This window comes from Coregonus clupeaformis, chromosome 14 (assembly GCF_020615455.1).
Source record: "Coregonus clupeaformis isolate EN_2021a chromosome 14, ASM2061545v1, whole genome shotgun sequence".
Lineage (NCBI taxonomy): Eukaryota > Metazoa > Chordata > Actinopteri > Salmoniformes > Salmonidae > Coregonus > Coregonus clupeaformis.
In genome coordinates, this window is record NC_059205.1 from 29222157 (window position 1) to 29243404 (window position 21248).

Consider the following 21248-nt stretch of genomic DNA (forward strand, 5'->3'; position numbering starts at 1 on the left):
ACACTTACGCTCCACCGCACTCTGGAAATTGGGTATGCAACATCGACCATCTATTCTGAGTAAATCAGTACCCAGGAAGAGGGCCGGAGGATGTGCTGTCCTCGTGCTCATGGCAGATATTTATTTGAACAAGTGTGTGTTAGTATGTATACTTCACTCAATGTCAGCCAGCCCAGGGCTGCGTGTGTGGTGTGTGTGTGTGTGTGTGTGTGTGTGTGTGTGTGTGTGTGTGTGTGTGTGTGTGTGTGTGTGTATGTGTTTGTGTGTGTGTGTGTGTTGCACTGTGTCAATGGTGTCCGGTTTCTGGCTTTGGGGAAGTATCAGCATTTTGCATGTATCTATGTGACCTGGGCCGGGTCTCTCTGTTTGTCTCATGATCTTTGGCTTAAAGGGCTAAATCATTCACTGACACTCATCTCCATCATATTCTCCCTCTGTCCTCAGGACATAACTCTGGACTTGTATCCTCATACCAGATGACCCTTTGCACTTCAAAGGCCACAGACACAGATCAGATTGATTAGAAGGAATTGGAAAGCACTAACTGAATAAGTAGATATGCTTTAAACGGAGTGCCAGTTTTGGACTTCTTAATTGTATGCAACTGGTTAGTTATTGAAGGCCAATGGTAATGTTGCTGGATGGTTATGATCTACCACTATCACTATGTCTCTAAAGATGAGAGAGAGAGAGAGAGAGAGAGAGAGAGAGAGAGAGAGAGAGAGAGAGAGAGAGAGAGAGAGAGAGAGAGAGAGAGAGAGAGAGAGAGAGAGAGAGAGAGAGAGGAGAGAGAGAGAGAGGGGGGAGAGAGGAGAGAGAGAGAGAGAGAGAGAGAGAGAGAGAGAGAGAGAGAGAGAGAGAGAGAGAGGCTCCAGAATAACGTGTGACTTAGAGATGATGGGGTTTCTATGGTACTGGGCTGCTGAACCACTCTCATATCATTTTCACGCATCAAAACAGCATAACAGTCCAGATCCTTCAGTCAAAACTAGAATAGGTCTGAACACTACAGTGAAAAGTAAAAACACTAAGTAATGACAGTTACCCTAAAATTAAGAGGTGACTTATGTTTATTATCTGTAATAACATGTCTGATTTATGGTGACAATAACTTCCTCTAACAACATACTGTACCTGTCAGGGGACATAACTTTTGAGAAGTGACACATTAGGACTAAATGGACATTCCTATCATATCACACAATTTCTGGCAACTCAAACCATTAACGTTATCCAAAAAGTAATTATTTCCAAATAGCACTATTCCTTCCACCCAAGTCCGTTTTGTCCAGTCCTCCCTAATTTATTGGTTTCCTTATATGAGATCTGAGAGAAGGCTAGATCCAATTCAGCTGCCCCGGAGGCCTATCAAACCAGTTTACAGCTTCATAATGTCCAACAGGTCCTGGGGGGCCCCTCCCGTCCCTGTATTCCCCCACTGGTTCACAACTAAATGATGTCCTTATCGCCTAATACCCATGGAACTACTGCATCACTCACTCCCATCACTCTACAATTAAAGCAGCTACAATATTTCAGTGCTGCCAGTAGTCCAAATGTGTTTGTGTGCTTGACTCACCTCAACTTCATAACAAGTATTGTTTGCAACACAAGGGGGTATCGATTACTTCCGGCATCAACAATCTATTGTCTGCATACTGTATGACAGAATGTGGGAATGATATCTGTGTTCATGGTAGAATAAAGGATCCCTAAAAAGAATATCAAGATTCTGACTGAACTCTCTCATAGTTGCTGTGAGATTGCAGGTGCCACTGAAAAGAGAACACAACCTGGGAAGGAGACTTCTGTTATAACATCTCGAAGCTATAACATGCCTGCTGTAGGCTACTTGTATCCTTCACACAAGAGCTTTGAAGGTCCTGTTGATGTTGCATTAATTAGAGCAATCTTTTGACAGGTTAGTAGTCTTCCAAAGAAGTCTGAATCATAATGAATGGAATTCATCAGAAAGGACAAAGGCTGCCAGTAGCCTCGATATATTGAGATGCAGGCTACACCTAAAAAAACAAGGTGTTCCGTGGGAATAATGTTTTTAACTGCTCATTAAATGAATAAAAAACTGTCCTTGATATGACATTATCTCATAAGATTTGGAAACAAACTGTACATTCTGGACACATTCTTTCACGTGTGTTTTAAACTGTTTTTAAACTTAGTGGGTGTGTGAACCCTACACCAGAATTCTCTCTATCCCGATGTTTATGCTGGATGGGGAATTTTCTCTGCAAGCTGAAGAGACGTTTCAGCCACCGGTTGAGCTGCATTGCTTTATTGTTACCAGCTGTTGCGACTGAAGCCTACACTCACCTTTCGCTCCATGTCTGTTTTCAGAGCCGACTTACAATAGTATTACAAGTGTTTCAACCAAATATTCACACAGATGTCTGCTACCAGTCATTTAAATATGCCTGGTATCAATGTCTGAGCGTACCTGTCACTCTCGCTTTCGGGATCACCTTTCTGTTGAACAACACTTAGGGCCTAAATGGGTTGTCAAAACTAGCCTCGAGGAACCCCTCTGAAAAGGGTCTTCGAGGAACCCCTGTGTAAAGGTTCAAACCGGAACCTTTTTGTGATGGGTGGGGTTCAATTTTGAACCTTTTTAATAATATATTGTAGAGGTGGCAGCCTATCAGAAGATTGGAACCATGGCTTATTTGAGGTGTGGCTTTCAGATAGTTATTCTTGGCCATCCATTAGAGTGAATGTAATTCCTGTTCATCATGTTAAGTTTGTACATTGCAAATTTAAATGTTCCTTGAATATTAATGCATATGACATATTCTAATATAATATTAACAATGCTGATTACATAGTAATAAAGTATTAACCATTCCAACTTTGGGATTTGCATAGGAACTCATACACCTCTGTAAGCATCATGTTGAAGATACAAAACTGTCAGTGTTCAACATCAACATGTAATGACATATACCTCTGTAAGCATCATGTTGAAGCTACAAAACCGTCAGTGTTCAACATTAACATGTAATGACAATACAACAGAACAGGAATGACATTTACTCTAACAGGTGGCCAAAATAGATCTATCTGAAAGCCACACCCCTACTAAGGCACGCATCCAGTCCAGGGTTCCTCCAGGAACACCCTTTGCTACATTAAAACATTAAAGGTTCCTCCAAGAACCCCTCAACTAATCGAAGATGCAAATATGAACCACTGACTAGCTATTGTTCCTTAAGGAACTCCAGGGGTGCCTTGAGGATCTCCAGGGTTCCTCCAGCCACCACTAATTCTAAGAGTGTAGAGAACCCCTAACCCCTCCCTATCCTCTTAAAAATCTGCTTCAGCATATAACCCAAAGACAAGAAAAAAAAACTTTCGGTAGCCTGACCTATTACACTGGTCAGTCAAATCAACCACTTCAACGCGACGGAATCATCTCACGTCAACCTGCTCTCACCACCGGTTGTGACAGACTACCGCGCTACACAACTGCCGCTGAACTGACAGTTCTCTGCAACAATGTTGCAGCTACTTGAAACAAATCACAATATAGCTACAAGGACACCAGTATCTCATTCATTTGCACCGCATTGATATTAGAGAAAACATCAACAGTGATGAACGTGAGAGCCATTGGCTATTTATTATTTTCTGCCATATTTAGGACTACGCGATACGAAAGTTGAAACATTTGAATGAACGGTAGGCTAATATGAGTAACGTAATTTATCCACTCTATCAAAGTTGATCTAAAATCGCGTGACATATCTCGTAACAAACTAAAATCAATGACAGTGTCATGAACATGTGCATGGATCTAGTGCCTACCCGAAATACGCTGTGGTCGGTCCCGGCAAGTTGAAAAGGTACACTATAACTGTGAACGATAACCATCCCAGGAGTAGGTGTCCATCCAGCATTTTGCTGCGGCTCCAAGGCAGATCATTTCGTTTCTACTGAGTAGCTGTGTAAAATCCCTTGTTGTACGTTCGGCACTTCTTATACAGAGAGGAATTTTGCGCTCCTCCCATTAGCAGAGAGCAAGTCTGAGTGAGGGAGAGAGAGTGGGAAAGAGAGCGATACAGAGAAAGAGAGAGCAAGAGAAAGAGCGCTTGTTTTCTGAAGCTGATTGTTAGAGATTATAAATATACATTATTTTCAATATTCAATATTTGACATTATGAAATATTTTATATTAATGATGTTGTCAAATGTTGCCAAATGCGCGCAGGCACGAGTGCGCACACACAAACACAGCCTTACTTTACAGTCTGACAATAGACCTGCTAATTTAAAAGTATTTATTATAACCCAACAATATTATTTTTATGGAGTAATTTCCTTGCAGAAAGACAGTAGGGCCTAATGAACTCTGTGAAACTGGGTGATCTTGTCAAGAGCATGTTTAGGACATTTGAAGTATAGGCTAGTGAAGTCACCTGATTTTGACATTTATGAGCTGTCCCTCTGTGTTGGAAGGTGTCCAGTAGTCGTTGTGCAGCATGCTAACTGAGGTCAGCTGAGCAGAGGTGTCAGCCTGCTATATCCTTTGTTTTTACTGCCAATTGGTCAATGACATGTCATTTCTGGAATGGCAAGCTAGCCTTTAGGGGCTAGGGGTTGTGCAATAGTTGCATGTAGCCTACACTACTAAATGGCTTGGCTTGGAAAAGTTTATGCATTACCTATTTTTCACTGAATCATCACTTCTATTGCTACAGTATTCTGTGTAGCAGTGACTACACTGAGGATACCAAACATTAGGAACACCTTCTTGATACACACGGGAAACTGTTGAGCGTGAAAAAACCAGCAGCGCTGCAGTTCTTGACACAAACTGGAGCGCCTGGCACCTACTACCATACCCCGTTCAAAGGCACTTAAATCTTTGTCTTGCCCATTCACCCTCTGAATGGAACACATACACAATCCATGTCTCAATTGTCTCAAGGCTTAAAGATCCTTCTTTAACCTGTCTCCTCCCCTTCATCTACACTGATTGAAGTGGATTTAACAAGTGACATCAAACAAGGGATCATAGCTTTCACCTGGATTCACCTGGTCAGTCTATGTCATGGAAAGAGCAGGTGTTCTTAATGTTTTGTATACTCAGTTGGCACTATATGCTCATCCAAAATGTGTTCTGGTGCTGGGAAAATCTGTCAAAAAGACATTATGGACAAAAATAATCCCCCATGTTGCTCTGCTCCCAAAAGTGAATGTATTGTCTACATGGAGAGAAACACTGTTTCGATCACCTCAGCTGGCCTGCATATGTATAGCGAAAACATAATATATCACAGACAGTGTAACCATTATTCATTAATTTCGGTTAAATATATGTCAAAGATCAGTGTATGTGCCTATAGCATTTGTGGGATATCCTTTTCAGTATTTCTCACAAGAGAAAACTGAACTAAGTACGAACTGAACTAAGTACGGTTCATTTGGAGTTCACAACTGCATGTGCGAAGCATATTTATTTAGGCTAATATTTTGCAAGAGCTGAAGATGGAACCTTTTATTAGTAAGCACAAATTCATACTCAAAGCCATAAATCAATAGGATTTTGGCAAGCCTGCTTAGGAAAAGATTGTCTATGCTTGTTCTGGTACTACTATTCTGATCTATAGTATTCAGTTGCATAATATAAACATTTATGGTCATAATTTTACACATATAATCTATACATTACATGATTTTCAGACACATTAAGATAATTTTTGAATTTTTAACAGTAACCTCCTACCTGACATCTTGTGCTCGCACACCTTACTCTATGAAGCATTGAGTAAAAGATAGATATGGATCTGGACTTGGGAAGGATCGAGCTTTCTTCTCATAGCCTACACCTGGGGAGAACTCATGCCAGAACCAAAGATGAAGTCTATTCATCCCCCATATTAAACAATAAATCCCCATTCATCACAAAGATCACAGCAACATTCACACATGTACCAGGAACAGCCAAGCTTCTGCCAAGTTTCTGTTTACCGAATGGCCAGTTCTGCTAGATAGACAGCATCACAAATAGGGGATAAGAGTGAATGAGAAAAGGAATTACCAAAGATCAGCATCATGCTGAAGACAGGAGTTCCGCATCATCCATGTGATCTAGAGGCCTACTGTATGTGACTGTGCTTCATAAATCATTATGTAGTGACTGAGGGTTGCCCAATGTGACATGAGATCATTTGTGCTGTGTTCACCTGAGAGATGGAATAGATTACTGTGAGGCTCAAAGGCTGTACAGTACTGTACATGTGTAAGAATTGGTCACCATTTTAGTTGTTGCACATTTGTCAGACAACAAACATAAATTAGTCCACGGAAGTGTTTGGTATGATGCTTGGTATGATTACATTTGTTGAATCCCATCCCTCATATATGGTAAAGTACTGTGCACCTTTTATAATGAAGCACATCATTATTCCAGGATATTAAAAACGAATCTCCATACAGGTGTCCACTTGCATCCCACTTTAGAGGAATTCATTTTACAGTGTTACAGTGAATATACACTTCAGTTCTGAATCTGCACCCCAGTAAGAGAGAGGTCCCTGGTCTGCTTCTTATTAACACCTGGTTTAAAGGAGATCAGCTGGAGGGTTTGTCAGCTACATGACAAGAATGAACAGTAATCCTGGCAGGCATACCCACTGGTCCTGCATGTCTGGTGAGTGGGGTAATTGATTCCCACACCCTGCTTAAGTTAAACGCTCACCCTTCTCATTACACCAGGCTGAGAAACCAGGAAAACAGTCATTCTCTGGTGTGTGTTCATGTGTGTGTGTCAGTACCTTTCCCTTAAACGTGTTGCTACTACCCTACCCTACTCCTCTGTTCTTTTCTCTTCTTGACTTTATTCTCTCTCACACACACACACACACACACCTCTGATATGGCGGATATGATGCCTGACTGAATTTTTTCATCAATTTGTTATGCCTAGTATGTGAATAATATATAAATGATTTTGTATGTCGAAATATCAAATATCACGTGAAAGGTATCCGTAACTAAATGCGGGTGTATCTGTCTTTTCTTGTGAAAAAGCCAACCTGGTCTCAACTCATAGCGTGACTACAATACTCAGACAGGATTAGGAGCTAGCCTGCAGTGTTGCATTTCTTTGCAATTACAATGAGTTTCCTCTGGGCATTGAGGTTAGGAGCACTTCTGAGCACAGACTGTTCAAATGAGCTGGAATGTGCAGTAGGATGTTGATGAAGTTCTAGGTATTTCCGTCAGCACAAGCTAAACCTAAACCCAATGGCCAATGTATGTATGGTCCCAGATATCTTAACATGTATAGACTACATGCACCTTTGTAGACATAATTGATGCCCACAGTAGATGCCCTCAACAGTTTGTCCTTTGTCAGTCCTGTGACTGAAACAGTGAGCTCAGGACACGCCAGAGAAGTTCTAACATAGAGTCCTAGTACTACTACAGTACTTCCAGTCTTTTGCGTATTAGCCTTGCTCTGACCTTGTCTTGATACCGTATCCGTCCAATCCGGCTCTGCTACCACTGCCACCAACCTCCTATCTTGCTCTCACCACCCCTACTCTGCCCGGCCGACCCATATTATATTTTCCATGCCCCAGGCATAATTTGTGGCTTGGGATGGAGGCTGACGGTGCGTCTGTGCTCACTGCTCTGCTGTTTCAGGCATCGGGTTGTTCGGGTCGCACCATTTGCACTGTGCAGTTCTCAGGACCAGCCAGCCAGTCACTCCTCCTTCGGAACGGGAGAAGTAACTGTTGTTTTTGAAACGGCAATACATGCACTGTCAATCCCTGGATTGTTTTGATTGTGTCCCTGGGTACACTCTAAATGACATAACTCACCTACTTACCCAACACTGCTAACTGAGCAGAAGTGAGGTAACTATGTCGGGGAGGGGAGATACCCTCATAAACTCTGTTAATTACACATTATTTAACCACAGACCTGCAGACTTGATTGAATATCATAACAAATACTGTAATCAATCTAGGTGGCCTGGATTTGGAGTAGTGCAGCCAGGCAACAGGTATTTAGTTCTGTTGTTAATTAGTGAAATCACCAGGATCTCCCACATGCAACTTCACCTCATCATCTCAACTCCCCAATGATGTACTTATTCACAGTACAGGTTTCTGGCATGTATTACATCATGAAATAAAGGTAAAAAGGAAATCTTACAATAACAAATACTGGAAATAATGTCAGAGCTGTAGCTCACTATACATGTAGTATACTGAGTATGCTGAGGTCTTTGTTGATATTTTTCAAAAAGGGACAGTACTGTATCATCTGTATATTAATCAAATTCTATCACATTTATTTTATATAGCCCTTTTTACATCAGCAGTTGTCACAAAGTGCTTATATATATATGGAATTTGTTGTGGACACTCCCTTTAAATTAGTGGATTTGGCTATTTCAGCCACACCCATTGTTGACATGTGTATAAAATCGAGCACAAAGCCATGCAACCTCCATAGACAAACATTGGCAGTAGAATGGCCTTACTGAAGAGCTCAGTGACTTTCAACGTGCCACCGTCATAGGATGTCACCTTTCCAACAAGTCAGTTCGTTAAATTTCTGCCTTGATAGAGCTGCCCCGGTCAAGTGTAAGTGCTGTTATTGTAAAGTGGAAACGTCTAGGAGCAACAACGGCTCAGCCGCGAAGTGGTAGGCCACAGAAGCTCACAGAACGGGACCGCCTAGTGCTGAAGCACGTAGCGTGTAAATATCGTCTGTCCTCGTTTGCAACACTCACTACCGAGTTCCAAACTGCCTCTGGAAGCAACGTCAGCACAATAACTGTTCGTCGGGAGCTTCATGAAATGGGCTTTCCATGGCCTAGCAGCTGCACACAAGCCTAAGATCACCATGACCAATGCCAAGCATTGGCTGGAGTGGTCTAAAGCTTGCCATCATTGGACTCTGGAGCAGTGGAAACGCGTTCTCTGGAGTAATGAATCACCATCTGGCAGTCCGACGGACTTATCTGGGTTTGGCGGATGCCAGGAGAACGCTACCTGCTCCAATGCATAGTGCCAACTGTAAAGTTGGTGGAGGAGGAATAATGGTCTGGGGCTGTTTTTCATGGTTCGGGCTAGGCCCCTTAGTTCCAGTCAAGGGAAATCTTAACGCTACAGCATACAATGACATTCTAGATGATTCTGTGCTTCCAACTTTGTGGCAACAGTTTGGGGAAGGCCCTTTCCTGTTTCAGCATGACAATGGCCCCGTGCACAAAGCAAGGTCCATACAGAAATAGTTTGTTGACATTGGTGTGGAAGAACTTGACTGGCCTGCACAGAACTCTGACCTCAACCCCATCTAACACATTTGGGATGAATTGGAACGCCGACTGCGAGCCAGGCCTAATCACCCAACATCAGTGCCCGACTTTACTAATGCTCTTGTGGCTGAATGGAAGCAAGTCCCTGCAGCAATGTTCCAACATCTAGTGGAAAGCCTTCCCAGAAGAGTGGAGGCTATTATAGCAGCAAAGGGGGGACCAACTCCAAATTAATGTCCATGATATTGGAATTAGATTTTTGATGAGCAAGTGTCCACATACTTCTGGTCATGTAGTATATATATATACTAAACAAAAATATAAATGCAACATGTAAAGTGTTGGTCCCATGTTTCATGAGCTGAAATAAAAGATCCCTAATTCATTTCAATTGACTGGTTTCCTTGTATGAACTGTATATCTTTGAAATTGTTGAATGTTGCAATAATATTTTTGTTCAGTGTGTATATAAATATATATATAGTATATAGATTGTCTATAGATTTTAAGATAATACAGTAGGTTATATGGCAGCATAAAGTGGGAGCTCTCCAGTCCCAAAGAATACCTTAGTAGAACTTAATCCCAAGACTTCATTTGTGACATGTAATTTATGGTCCATGCACATTTTCTAGTGAAATGTTATGACATACTTGAGCCAAATTGTAAGTGCATGTAGTGGCATGTCCATTCTCGAAAATCTATGTTTAAATGACACTTTGCTATGGAGTCTTCACTAATGGAGTACTGCAATGTTGTTGAGTGAGGGTTGAGTTCAACTGAAAGTGCTTGCCTTTCTTTGCCTTGTAATTCTTCCAAGGCAAATAATAAGAAAATCAACATTAAAAGATTAAACATTTCCTCATGATAGTAAAGTTTGATCTTAGTTCAACAAATTCCATATTTCTGTACATTATCGTAGACAATAGAGAATTACACTGTATGCGGGTTAGCCTAGGAAGCACAACCACAAGGTATATTTGACAAGTTGATCTCAGATTTCAAAGGTCTATTTATTAACAAAACACTATATCTCAATGTTTGTCTTTGTTTAAATGGACAATTCACTCAATTGACTACCTTCAGTTTCAAGCAGGTGTTACTCTTTGTGCATTATAAACCCACAACGTGCAGTATGTCATTTGCATTGACCCCCAGCAGACTTAGATATGATTCAATTATGCACCAAAACCACAAGATATGATCAGTCCAGTGGTTGCCAAGCAAACAGTGAACACTCAGGGTAAACCATGTATACAGTGTGACAAATCTTCAGGATCCGCTATTTGCCTTTACTACTTGAGCACCCAAGTACATTTTTAAACAGGAAAAAGCATTGAACATTACGGGATGTTAAACAGTAAGTCATTTTATTTTATTTTATAGAGTTAATGTGTATCCATTGGAATGGGTTATGGTGTTGACATGATGATGTTTTATTTTTCCTTTTTGGATAACAAAAGTAAGATCTGCTAACAGCTGTGGTCATTGGTGTGTCTCTCTTAGTCAGAAATTATGACTTGGGATGACCCGGAGATAGTGTCATTGTCTGCAGGGAGAGAGGGAGAGAGGGAGAGAGGGAGAGAGGGAGAGAGAGAGAGAGAGAGAGAGAGAGAGAGAGAGAGAGAGAGAGAGAGAGAGAGAGAGAGAGAGAGAGAGAGAGAGAGAGAGAGAGAGAGAGAGAGAGATGGAGGTAGAATATGTGAAGGAGAGATCCCTGTGTCCCTGCTCCCTGTCTCCATCCTGCCAAGCTGCAGTTGATGAAAGCCATTCTGTCCTGAGTTGACAGGGAGGGTGTTCCTGTAATGTCAAAACTTCCACTGACTGACTCTCCTGTTCAGACACTCCACTGCTTTAACTGTGACCTCAGCTCTGACACAACTGTCCAAGTGCCTTGGAGGAAGAGCCCAGTGATCAAAGGCCAGGGCTAAGGCGACACATGCAGATAAAGGGCATAGCGATGGGTTAAGGCCAGTTGCAGCGGAAGGGCACAGCAATGGGTTGAGTGAGGCTATACAGGATACCTAGAGCTTCTCTCCCTTCCCACCCATCTGGATCATAGCTCATCCTGACACATACACACATGCATGCGCACACACACACACCTGCCTGTCAATTTGTGTCCTTAGTCCTCAGAAACTGGAAGTACAATGGCCACAACCTTGTCCATCCATCTTGACATAGCATGATGTCATACACACCCAGTCCACAGATGTTGGTGACTCCACTGTCCTAGAGACTGTCCAGAGAGGATGTGTCCAGAGTGGAGGTCACCTTCAATGATGTGTCATTAATATTATGTCAGTCACTGACAGTCACTCAATTAGGCCTTGTCAGCTAAAAAAAAATGTAGATTAGTAAATGAGTCTACCCAGCTATCTAAACTTTAATTATGGCCGAATTACCGACCGGGCATGAAGGGCACGTACCCAGAGGCCCTGACCTCCAGGGGCCACCCATTGATTTTATTAGTCAATCTCACTCAGATATCATTGTTAACATGGCATAAGTCATGGCAAAATGTGTAGAATTGCCTAAAATTAGTTATAAAATTGCACCATTTTCTCTCGGCCCCATGGCAAAATGTGTAGACTTGCCGAACACTTGCTTTACAACTGCAACATTTTCTCTACGCCCCATAGCAAAATGTTTCTCTCCTCCATTAAGAGGGTAGCCACTAAAATGTTTTGCCCGCAAGGTAGAGGGGCCCCCCAACCAAATCTCGCCTAGGACCCCCAAAAGGCTAGGGCCGGCCCTCAGAGGGAGACATAGTGGTGTCAACACCAATGGCAGTGCCTATCCTGCGATAAGGAACAGCGTTTCCCATGTCTTCAAATTCTATTGGAGCTGTGAAAGGGAAGGGGAAATTGATGGGTAGTTTCCAGGTGTGAGCTGAGCTTCTCCTGGGGTATGTCCTGACTTAGACTGACACTTATCAAGGCACAGCTAACTCCCTCCTCTCTTTTCATAGGGAACTTTGTAATGTAAACAGAGCAGCAGCGCTGGAGGAATAGCTGGCTGTGTTTAATCAATAGGTTGTGTCTCCCTGGCCTGGCCCGCTGCTATGTGTTGCTGTTGACTGCATTTGAACTCACTCATAGTCAGGACACAGTGGGATTGTGTTCCAGACAAGAAACATTTGACCGTGCCGATACAGGTCAGATGGGACTCTGTAATGCACAGTACCACATCTTGGTCAATTGCTGTTGTAGTTTTCAATGTTATTGTTTGAATGCTGATTTTGAATAAGCATGGTTTTGTAACTGAACCTGAAACATATTTTTGGGAGTTGGTGATTGACATGGAGTTTGGCTAGACTTGTAGCTTGACCTTTTGTTTTGTAATCTTGTCTGTAAAATAAATATACTTTATTATCACTTTCTTAGAGAAAACATACTCTTTCAGGAAATTAGCAAATAATGAATTAGCCACTATTGATTGTCAGATCTGTTTGTTTTATGTGTGATAATTGTTGACAGTAATCTAAGCATAGTCTATATAACCTGAGACAAGAAAACACAACAGAACAATTGTCAATGACAAGTAAAACTATAATTTCATTACACAATGCTGACATCTAGTGGTTGACATACTTGCGCAATTAATCTTATTCAAGCACACTACAAAAATACCCAGATCGCCCACCCAGCTATTGGGTTATTTTCTCTGGATAGCAAGTAAAGCAGATATTCCAGTCTATGAGTCAATGTAGACTAAAACATTAAAATTATTAGACCGTCAAACTGCAAAGAGAAATGAAAACCGGGAAAAGAAAGAAAAATGTCCTCACTGCAATGATTTTAAATTTGTACACTTTGAGTTATAGTTAAATAACAGTGGAATGTCACTGTTCTGTAAATGCATAACTGAATGACTGTAGGCACTCTGAATGAATGCAAAGAATCATGTTGTTAGAATAAACCAATGATGTATATAAACATATGTACAGTATGTCATTGGAATCAACTAACACACGTCTAACTCTCCATTAGTAATGAAAATAAAAAGTATGATTGATTAGATTTTTCGAAAGTCATGTCATTATAGTGTGCGCTGCTGTCTTTTGTCAACGAGAGGCTGAATGAGGCATGTGCAACCAGGGATACATACAGGGCTGGCTGGCCAGGGTCACTCACTGCTCTGGACCTGGCTTTAACATCATGCTGGATGACATCATCATGGCAGTGAGGTCACCCTGGCCACATACAGTGAGGGAAAATAGTATTTGATCCCCTGCTGATTTTGTACATTTGCCCACTGACAAAGAAATGATCAGTCTATAATTTGGTAGGTTTATTTGAACAGTGAGAGACAGAATAACAACAACAAAAAATCCAGAAAAACGCATGTCAAAAATTTTATAAATTGATTTGCATTTGAATGAAGGAAATAAGTATTTGACCCCCTCAATCAGAAAGATTTCTGGCTCCCAGGTGTCTTTTTTACAGGTAACGAGCTGAGATTAGGAGCACACTCTTAAAGGGAGTGCTCCTAATCTCAGCTTGTTACCTGTATAAAAGACACCTGTCCACAGAAGCAATCAATCAATCAGATTCCAAACTCTCCACCATGGCCAAGACCAAAGGCTCTCCAAGGATGTCAGGGACAAGATTGTAGACCTACACAAGGCTGGAATGGGCTACAAGACCATCGCCAAGCAGCTTGGTGAGAAGGTGACAACAGTTGGTGCGATTATTCGCAAATCGAAGAAACACAAAAGAACTGTCAATCTCCCTCAGAGAAAAAACATGCGTTTTTCTGGATTTTTTTGTTGTTATTCTGTCTCTCACTGTTCAAATAAACCTACCATTAAAATTATAGACTGATAATTTCTTTGTCAGTGGGCAAACGTACAAAATCAGCAGGGGATCAAATACATTTTTCCCTCACTGTAGAGGTGCCATAATGGCCAACTGACACAATGTCCCTCTGTTCCTCTCTGAGGAAAAACTGAATGGGCTAACACTGCTGCTGCCGGAGAAGTAGCCGCAAAGACGGACGTAACACCCTCGGAAGAGAGGACAGGGTCACACTTTCAAACAACTTGCACAGATACTGTTTATGTATATTTGTGTGTATTGGTGTAATTAAAAAGTAACTACATAGTAGCTAACTATACTAAGAACTACCAGTAATCTGAAACATGATTTGATCTGTTATTTCAACTCAGGAAACAATCATCTTTCTTTAGTAAAGCTGAGAGGCAGCTAGGACTTGAAGGGTTCAACACTTCAACCATGACATCAATCTGACATTTAGCTGTGCTTGTATGCAAGCCGATTCTTAAAGATGAATAATGGCCAAATCATATCACACAGACTTCATGAACAGAAATGGTGTGATCGTCACCTCCTGGCTGGGCATAAACACTGCACAGACATTCACATGTCATGCCATACTATTACTGTAAACTGAGCAGACATGTGTTTTCCTCACCACCCCCGACTTTGCCCGCATGCCAATGCTGACGGCAGTTGGAAAAAAGGCATTGTTCACACTTCCTCCCTGCCAGTACCCATTGACATATGGTCAGTACCCCCTTCCTTCTGCCTGTTTCCAGATTATACTAGGCAGTTCTGGCACCTGGTTCTCTCCGCACCTGTAGCCCTCTCTAGCTGCAGCTGCTGAACACCTTGGCTCCAATCCACATTTCCAGAGTTAGACTATTTATAGATGTATTGCAAAGTATTAAGTCAGAAATCTAGTGTTTGATCACGTATTTTTATTTAAATATAACTCGCCAAGAACAAGAACGACACTTTTCAACATTAATTATATTGTCTTGATACATAGTAGTAAAGGAAGGAATGACTTTCCTGTGAATAAATTGTGGCCTATTGTCTTGTCTATCAACAAGACCCCATTGCCTCATCAGAACTGAACAACAAAGCATTCTATGTCAATCAAGTGGACAACTGTAGTGTCCTGGATAAAGACAGTTTAGGATCCATACAAGAGCAATCATTGAGAAGACAAAGGTTTATGCAGCCCGTTCTAAGCAGTGTATGTCTGGAGGTCCTACTACAGTGACATTATCTTCCTGATAGAAGATGTTGATCCATTTGGTCCCCTGTATGTCTGCTGAGTGGTTGTGCCCCTCCTGCTGCTTATAAAAAAGCGCTGAGTTCATAGCACGCTCAATGTCCACAAGATGGCGATAGAATCAAACGTTTCACGCGGAGAATGTAACGTAGCTGGGGGCAGTGCTTCTTCAGTCCACTCTCATCCTACTTATGATGGCTAGGGCTTTAGGGGCTTTTGAAATCATAATGAAATAATTTTGTGAGTGAGGGGTGGAGTTAATGAATTCATGAATCAACTGATTGATGAATGTGATTGGGTATCACATTACATTAACCTACATACATGTTTATAATGCAATACATCCATAAAAAACTATATTGATGAACAAGAATAAAGTCCGTCATTTAAGTCATTCATGTTGGATTCACAAAAAAAATGTTGTTTCTTATAGGGGTTTCAAAAATGTCAGAGTGTTTATTGGGTATAGAAAATGTGTAAAACGGTATAAAACTGCTGCAGGAAATATGTCATTTAAATGGGTGACATTGGACTTGAGTTTAATCTATTTGCTTGGCATCTTAGCCAGCTGTAGCCTACTACAACTTGGTTTCCCTTTCTCGATAATGCAAAGCTTATTTCAGTGTGAATTTACTTTAACATGACAGTCCGTGCAACTATAGATCGATGGTAGGCTATTAATTTAAACAATCACCGCAAGAATATAGTTAGAACGAAGATATGCAACAGTGAGTGCATATCAATCGAGAGTGAGGACTTGTCCACTTCCTATTAGATCACATATCAACAGCCACTTGACATTGAGAGAGAGGAAATACAACACCATGCCATTTAAGCTAGGGACGGGTAACCATATGTACTTCATGTTGCAAAGACATTAAGTACATAGATAGCCCGGCATGAGCGTATGGACAGTTCATTAAAAAAATAGTTAATTTTGTAAAATCATATTATAATCTGTCAAGTGAACAATATTCGATTCCAGATTAGATTTTTCCTCATTTGCAGATATTTTATGATAGTATTTGTACACCTGGCATGAATTTCTCTCTTGTAGGCCTATACTTTTGTCATTATAAATTAGATAAATTATGTGAAAGTGAATCAATAAGAACCAAATTCTTTCAAGCAAACCTTACATCGTAATTTCAACATATATCACAATGTAAAAAGTAAGCATGTTGTCAAATGCAGCAGAAAATGACATATCAAATGGATCATTGATGGATATAATTACATATTCCATCTTTCAAAAATAACCCAAATTCGTTACATTATTTTTTCTATAACCTAGGCTATCTGAATGGGTATAATATTATCAGGAACATTATAAGGATAATGCAAATATGCTTTGGGCTACTAAATTAGGAGTAATGATATAACTACATCTGCAAGTTAAAGTTCCACGTTTTTACTACTCAGCTCATCACTTACAAAACAACTTCTCAGGTGTATGTAGATGCATTCATAATGACATACAGGGGACAAATGAAGGATTAGAAAACTGAATAGCGGGGCTCAAGCAATTCACACATATTTATTTCTGCATTTTAGCAGCTTCAAACCAGGGAGTGAAATCCGGACAGGTTGTTATAGCTACCCAATCCACGGGGGTTCCGATGTCTATTTAAAAGACCTCGGACCCTCCCTCTTCTCCTTTAAACAACATTATATATCACACACAGCATGCCAATGCGACCAAGTCTTAATGAGCACTAAAACATTATCTTCTTAAAATGGGCTCATTCTTGTGTTTGCGTTCAGCCTAACTGACTCAGCCGTAGAGCGCGCGCAAGGGAACGAACAGCTATCACCAGAATTTCCCCTTTGGCAATACCTGCTGATTGGGTCCTAAAAGCAAGCTGGTTTTAACTTTTAATATTTGGCTCCTGTGTTCTGCCATGACTAGTCGCAAAATACTGTTTCTCTAGCCTATCACTAGTTTTAGGACAAGGTGAGACGTTTTGGTAAGCAGCGCAGATTGTTTAGTTTTTCTCTCATTGAAAAACGAGTGTGCGCGTATGAGCGCGCGTGTATCTGGTGAAGATGTTTAGCGAAACTTTTTTAAGGATGATATACCTTGGATGTTTCCTGTTTCTTTGTGGGCTTACGCATGCCATACCAAGTTACCCTATCTGGTGGTAAGTTTACTTTTCACTCAACTTTTAACTTAAACAAATTCTGCAATATCATATGATAGTTATGCCTACCTATTATTTCAACAATATACAGTACTTTATGTTAATTTATTGTTGCTTTCAGTTCGTTTGTTTGAAAGGATAGGCTAATATCAGCATGTGGTTTCCAATGCTTGGCACCCTGGCAATTAAGTTGTAGCCTATCATATCGGTCTAATTGACCCTGTCAACGGACAGTTGATATCGACGTTAACCAACTGAGACCGAATCGTGAAGATGGGTTACAAAGCTAGTCAAGTGAAATTGTATGAAGAAAAAAAATAGCACGTGAGTCAATGACACTATTGATTTCAAAATGCGTACAGTGCGGAAACAAGGGTATAATACCGACACAGACTGGTTATGCAAAAAAAAACATTTGAAGAGATTTTTGTGTAAACTAGTTTCAGCTTGATTTGATTACCTTAAAAAGAGGTCATGCTGCATTCTGCTTGATGAAATATTCGATGATAGACATAGGCCTAATGGCAGGTGCAGAATACATTCGTTTATGAGAGAGGCACTGGGAAAAGGGAACGGTACATTTTTGGCAATCAAAATGAATTAGGTTATTATTTTAATCAGACTAATATCAAATAATATAATAATGTGGAATCATCATTCAATAAAATACGTGCAGTTTACTTTCCTTCCCATTATAATATGTGCAGTTTACTTTCCTTCCCATTAATCAGAAAATGTCAACCCAAAATGTAAATTACCTAGTAATCTCAACGATTTATTCGATATCATGTAATGAATCCTTTATACACAAATTTAATAAACGGATTTCACTATTAAGAATATAGATTATTTCCCAATTATTCAATTGAAATTGGCCTATCAGTTATGTTATCCAATGCAGTTGTGTAACCCCATGAGATAGGCTACACTACAATAATTTGGATATAGCCTCAGCCACTGATTCATCCACTTTCAACGATGCTTCATAAACTACAGCCTAGCATAAGTTGTTTGGTGGTCTCCATAGCCACATAACCAAAGGTAATTTATTAGTCTTCTTATAGCACTGTTGTTGATAATTTCCCAAACAGTCCAATTCCCTTTGAAATCTTATTGTGTTAAACAGTAGGCCTAAGGAGAATGAGGGATGACTTTAAGCCTTGAGTTGGGGGTCAGTTGAAAAATGAATGAAACCCAATTGCCCATTCACAGACAGTGGAAATTAGGGTGGAAGATTTTCAACTGGAATTTGATTGTAAATAATCCATAATTGACCGAATGTCTTATTTTAAAGGTAAGAGCTGTCTGGTGTCATCTCTTGACAAAATATTAACTGTTTTCTGAGTTATTGAGTAGGCCTATTGCATGCTATAATATTATCATGATTGAAGTGACATTTTGAATTGAATTAGATGGACTGACTTAGGCCATGAGAGGAGCTTTAATTTATAAATTATTGATTTCTGTTGGGGAAAAAAAGGGAAAAATTGATGAAAGAAAAGAGTGGGATTTGAGCCAATTGGGCATTGGGTGGACTGTTTGAGTCAGCTGATCAAACTGAGAAAGAATAAATAATGGAAGGGTGCAGTTGGAGAGGAATTAATGAGTGGCAGTGGGTTGAAAAAGGATGGAAAATTGAATGAATATGAATTCCATTCATTCATCTTTCGGATGGATTTCGTAGAAAGGCTTGTGGAACCCTCTTGTAGAACAACTGATCTTCCCTTGAGAGGGCAGACATTTGTCAAATTCTGCAGCTCAGAGGCATTATAGCCAGAGGATAGGGGATGCTACAGTATGGACACAGTCCTAGATCAGAGATCCTCGGCCCCAAGAAATTCACTACAGATTTACATTTCACCAATCACACACCGCATCCTTCAACAAATCAATGTTTTCCTATGAAATATTAAATATGCTGTGTCCTGCACTTAATTCAGCTAATAGGTCTCCTGGTGGTAATACTGATGAGAATCTAATTACATGCTCAGCTGGACAAAAATCCATCATAAACAGTGCAGGCTCTCTAGTCCTAGATCAGCACTCCTACTCTTAGACCCAGGGCTGGGAAAGACTGGCCAAAATCAGGATGGGTTCATTCTGTGGGGAGAAACCTAATGTTCTACTTCTGTGTTTCGCAAACCTCTCTTTGAGTATCCCCCAGACGTTCCCCTATTTGATCTATACCAGTACTAGTACCCAATTCAACTGGTGATAATCATCAAGCCATTGATCGGTTGAATCAAGGTGGCCTAGTAGAATAGACCAATTAAAGGTCCAATGCAGCCGTTTTTGTCTCAATGTCAAATCATTTCTGGGTAACAATTAAGTTCTGTATAGTGATCGTTTTCAATTAAAATTGTCAAAAATAAACAAAAATAGCTTTTTAGCAAATGGCAATTTCTCAAACAAGATTTTTGATAGGATTGTCTGGGAGTGGTCTGAGTGGGGAGGGGAAAACTGAAAATTAGCTGTTATTGGCAGTGAGGTTTGGAAATACCTTTCTTATTGGTCTATTAACTAATTTACCACATAGTGATGTCACCATGGAAGGCCAAAACACCATCCCACCAAAACAGGGGGAAATTTCAGGCTGTCCTTTCAAACAGCTCTTACACTAAAAGGGCATTATCATAATTTTCACAATTCCACAGTATTATTCCAACCTCATAGTGTGGAAATATATATAAAACACAGGAAAGTCTAGTTTTTGACTGCACTGGACCTTTACTGTGCCTTCAGAAAGTAATCATACCACTTGACTTATTCCATATTTTGTTGTGTTACAGCCTGAATTAAAAATGGATTAAATTGTTGTTGTTTGTTCTCACTCATCTACACACAATAATGACAAAGTGAAAACATATTTTTAGAAATGTTTGCACATTTATTTAAAATACAATACAGAAATATCTAAATTGCATAAGTATTCACACCCCTGAGTCAATACTTTGTAGAAGCACCTTTGGCAGCGCTTACAGCTATGATTCTTTCTGGGTAAGTCTCTAAGAGCTTTCCACACCTGGATTGTGCAACATTTGCCCATTATTCTTTTCAAAATTCTTCAAGCTGGTTGAAGATCATTGCTAGAGAACCATTTTCAGGTCTTGCCAAATATTTTAAAGTAGATTTAAGTCAAAACTGTAACTCAGCCACTCAGGAACATTCACTGTCTCTTGGTAAGGAACACCAGGGTCGATTTGGCCTTGTGTTTTAGGTTATTGTCCTGCTGAAAGGTGAATTCATCTCCCAGTGTTTGGTGGAAAGCAGACTGAACCAGGTTTTCCTCTAGGATTTTGCCTTTGCTTAGCTCCATTGCATTTCATTTTTATCCTCAAAAGATTACAAGCATACCCATAACATGATGCAGCCACACTTATGCTTGAAAATATGAAGAGTGGTACTCATTAATGTGTTGTATTGGATTTGCCCCAAACATAATACTTTCTATTCAGGACAAAAAGTAAATTGCTTTGCCACATTTTTTGCAGTATCACTTTAATGCCTTGTTGCAAAAAGGACACATGTTTTGGAATATTTTTTATTCTGTACAGGCTTCCTTCTTTTCACTCTGTGAATTAGGTTAGTATTGTGGAGTAACTACAATGTTGTTGATCCATCCTCAGTTTTCTCTTATCACAGCCATGAAACTCTGCAACTGTTTTTAAAGTCACCATTGGCCTCATGGTGAAATCCCTGAGTGGGTTCCTTCCTCTCTGGCAACTCTTAGGAAGGACGCCTGTATCTTTGTAGTGACTGGGTGTACTGATACA

At 40.3% G+C, this 21248-nt stretch overlaps 1 protein-coding gene across 1 annotated transcript in view; it reads right to left on the bottom strand.

The window, feature by feature from the left end:
* LOC121581047 (protein Wnt-9a) overlaps positions 1 to 3956 on the bottom strand; it is a 31884-nt gene extending 27928 nt beyond the window's left edge. The window contains exon 1 of the mRNA XM_041896402.2: positions 3820 to 3956. Within this exon, the coding sequence (XP_041752336.2) occupies positions 3820 to 3911 (92 nt within the window). The 5' untranslated portion in view covers positions 3912 to 3956. The remainder of the gene's footprint in view (positions 1 to 3819) is intronic.
* Between the last annotated feature and the right edge of the window lie 17292 nt (positions 3957 to 21248).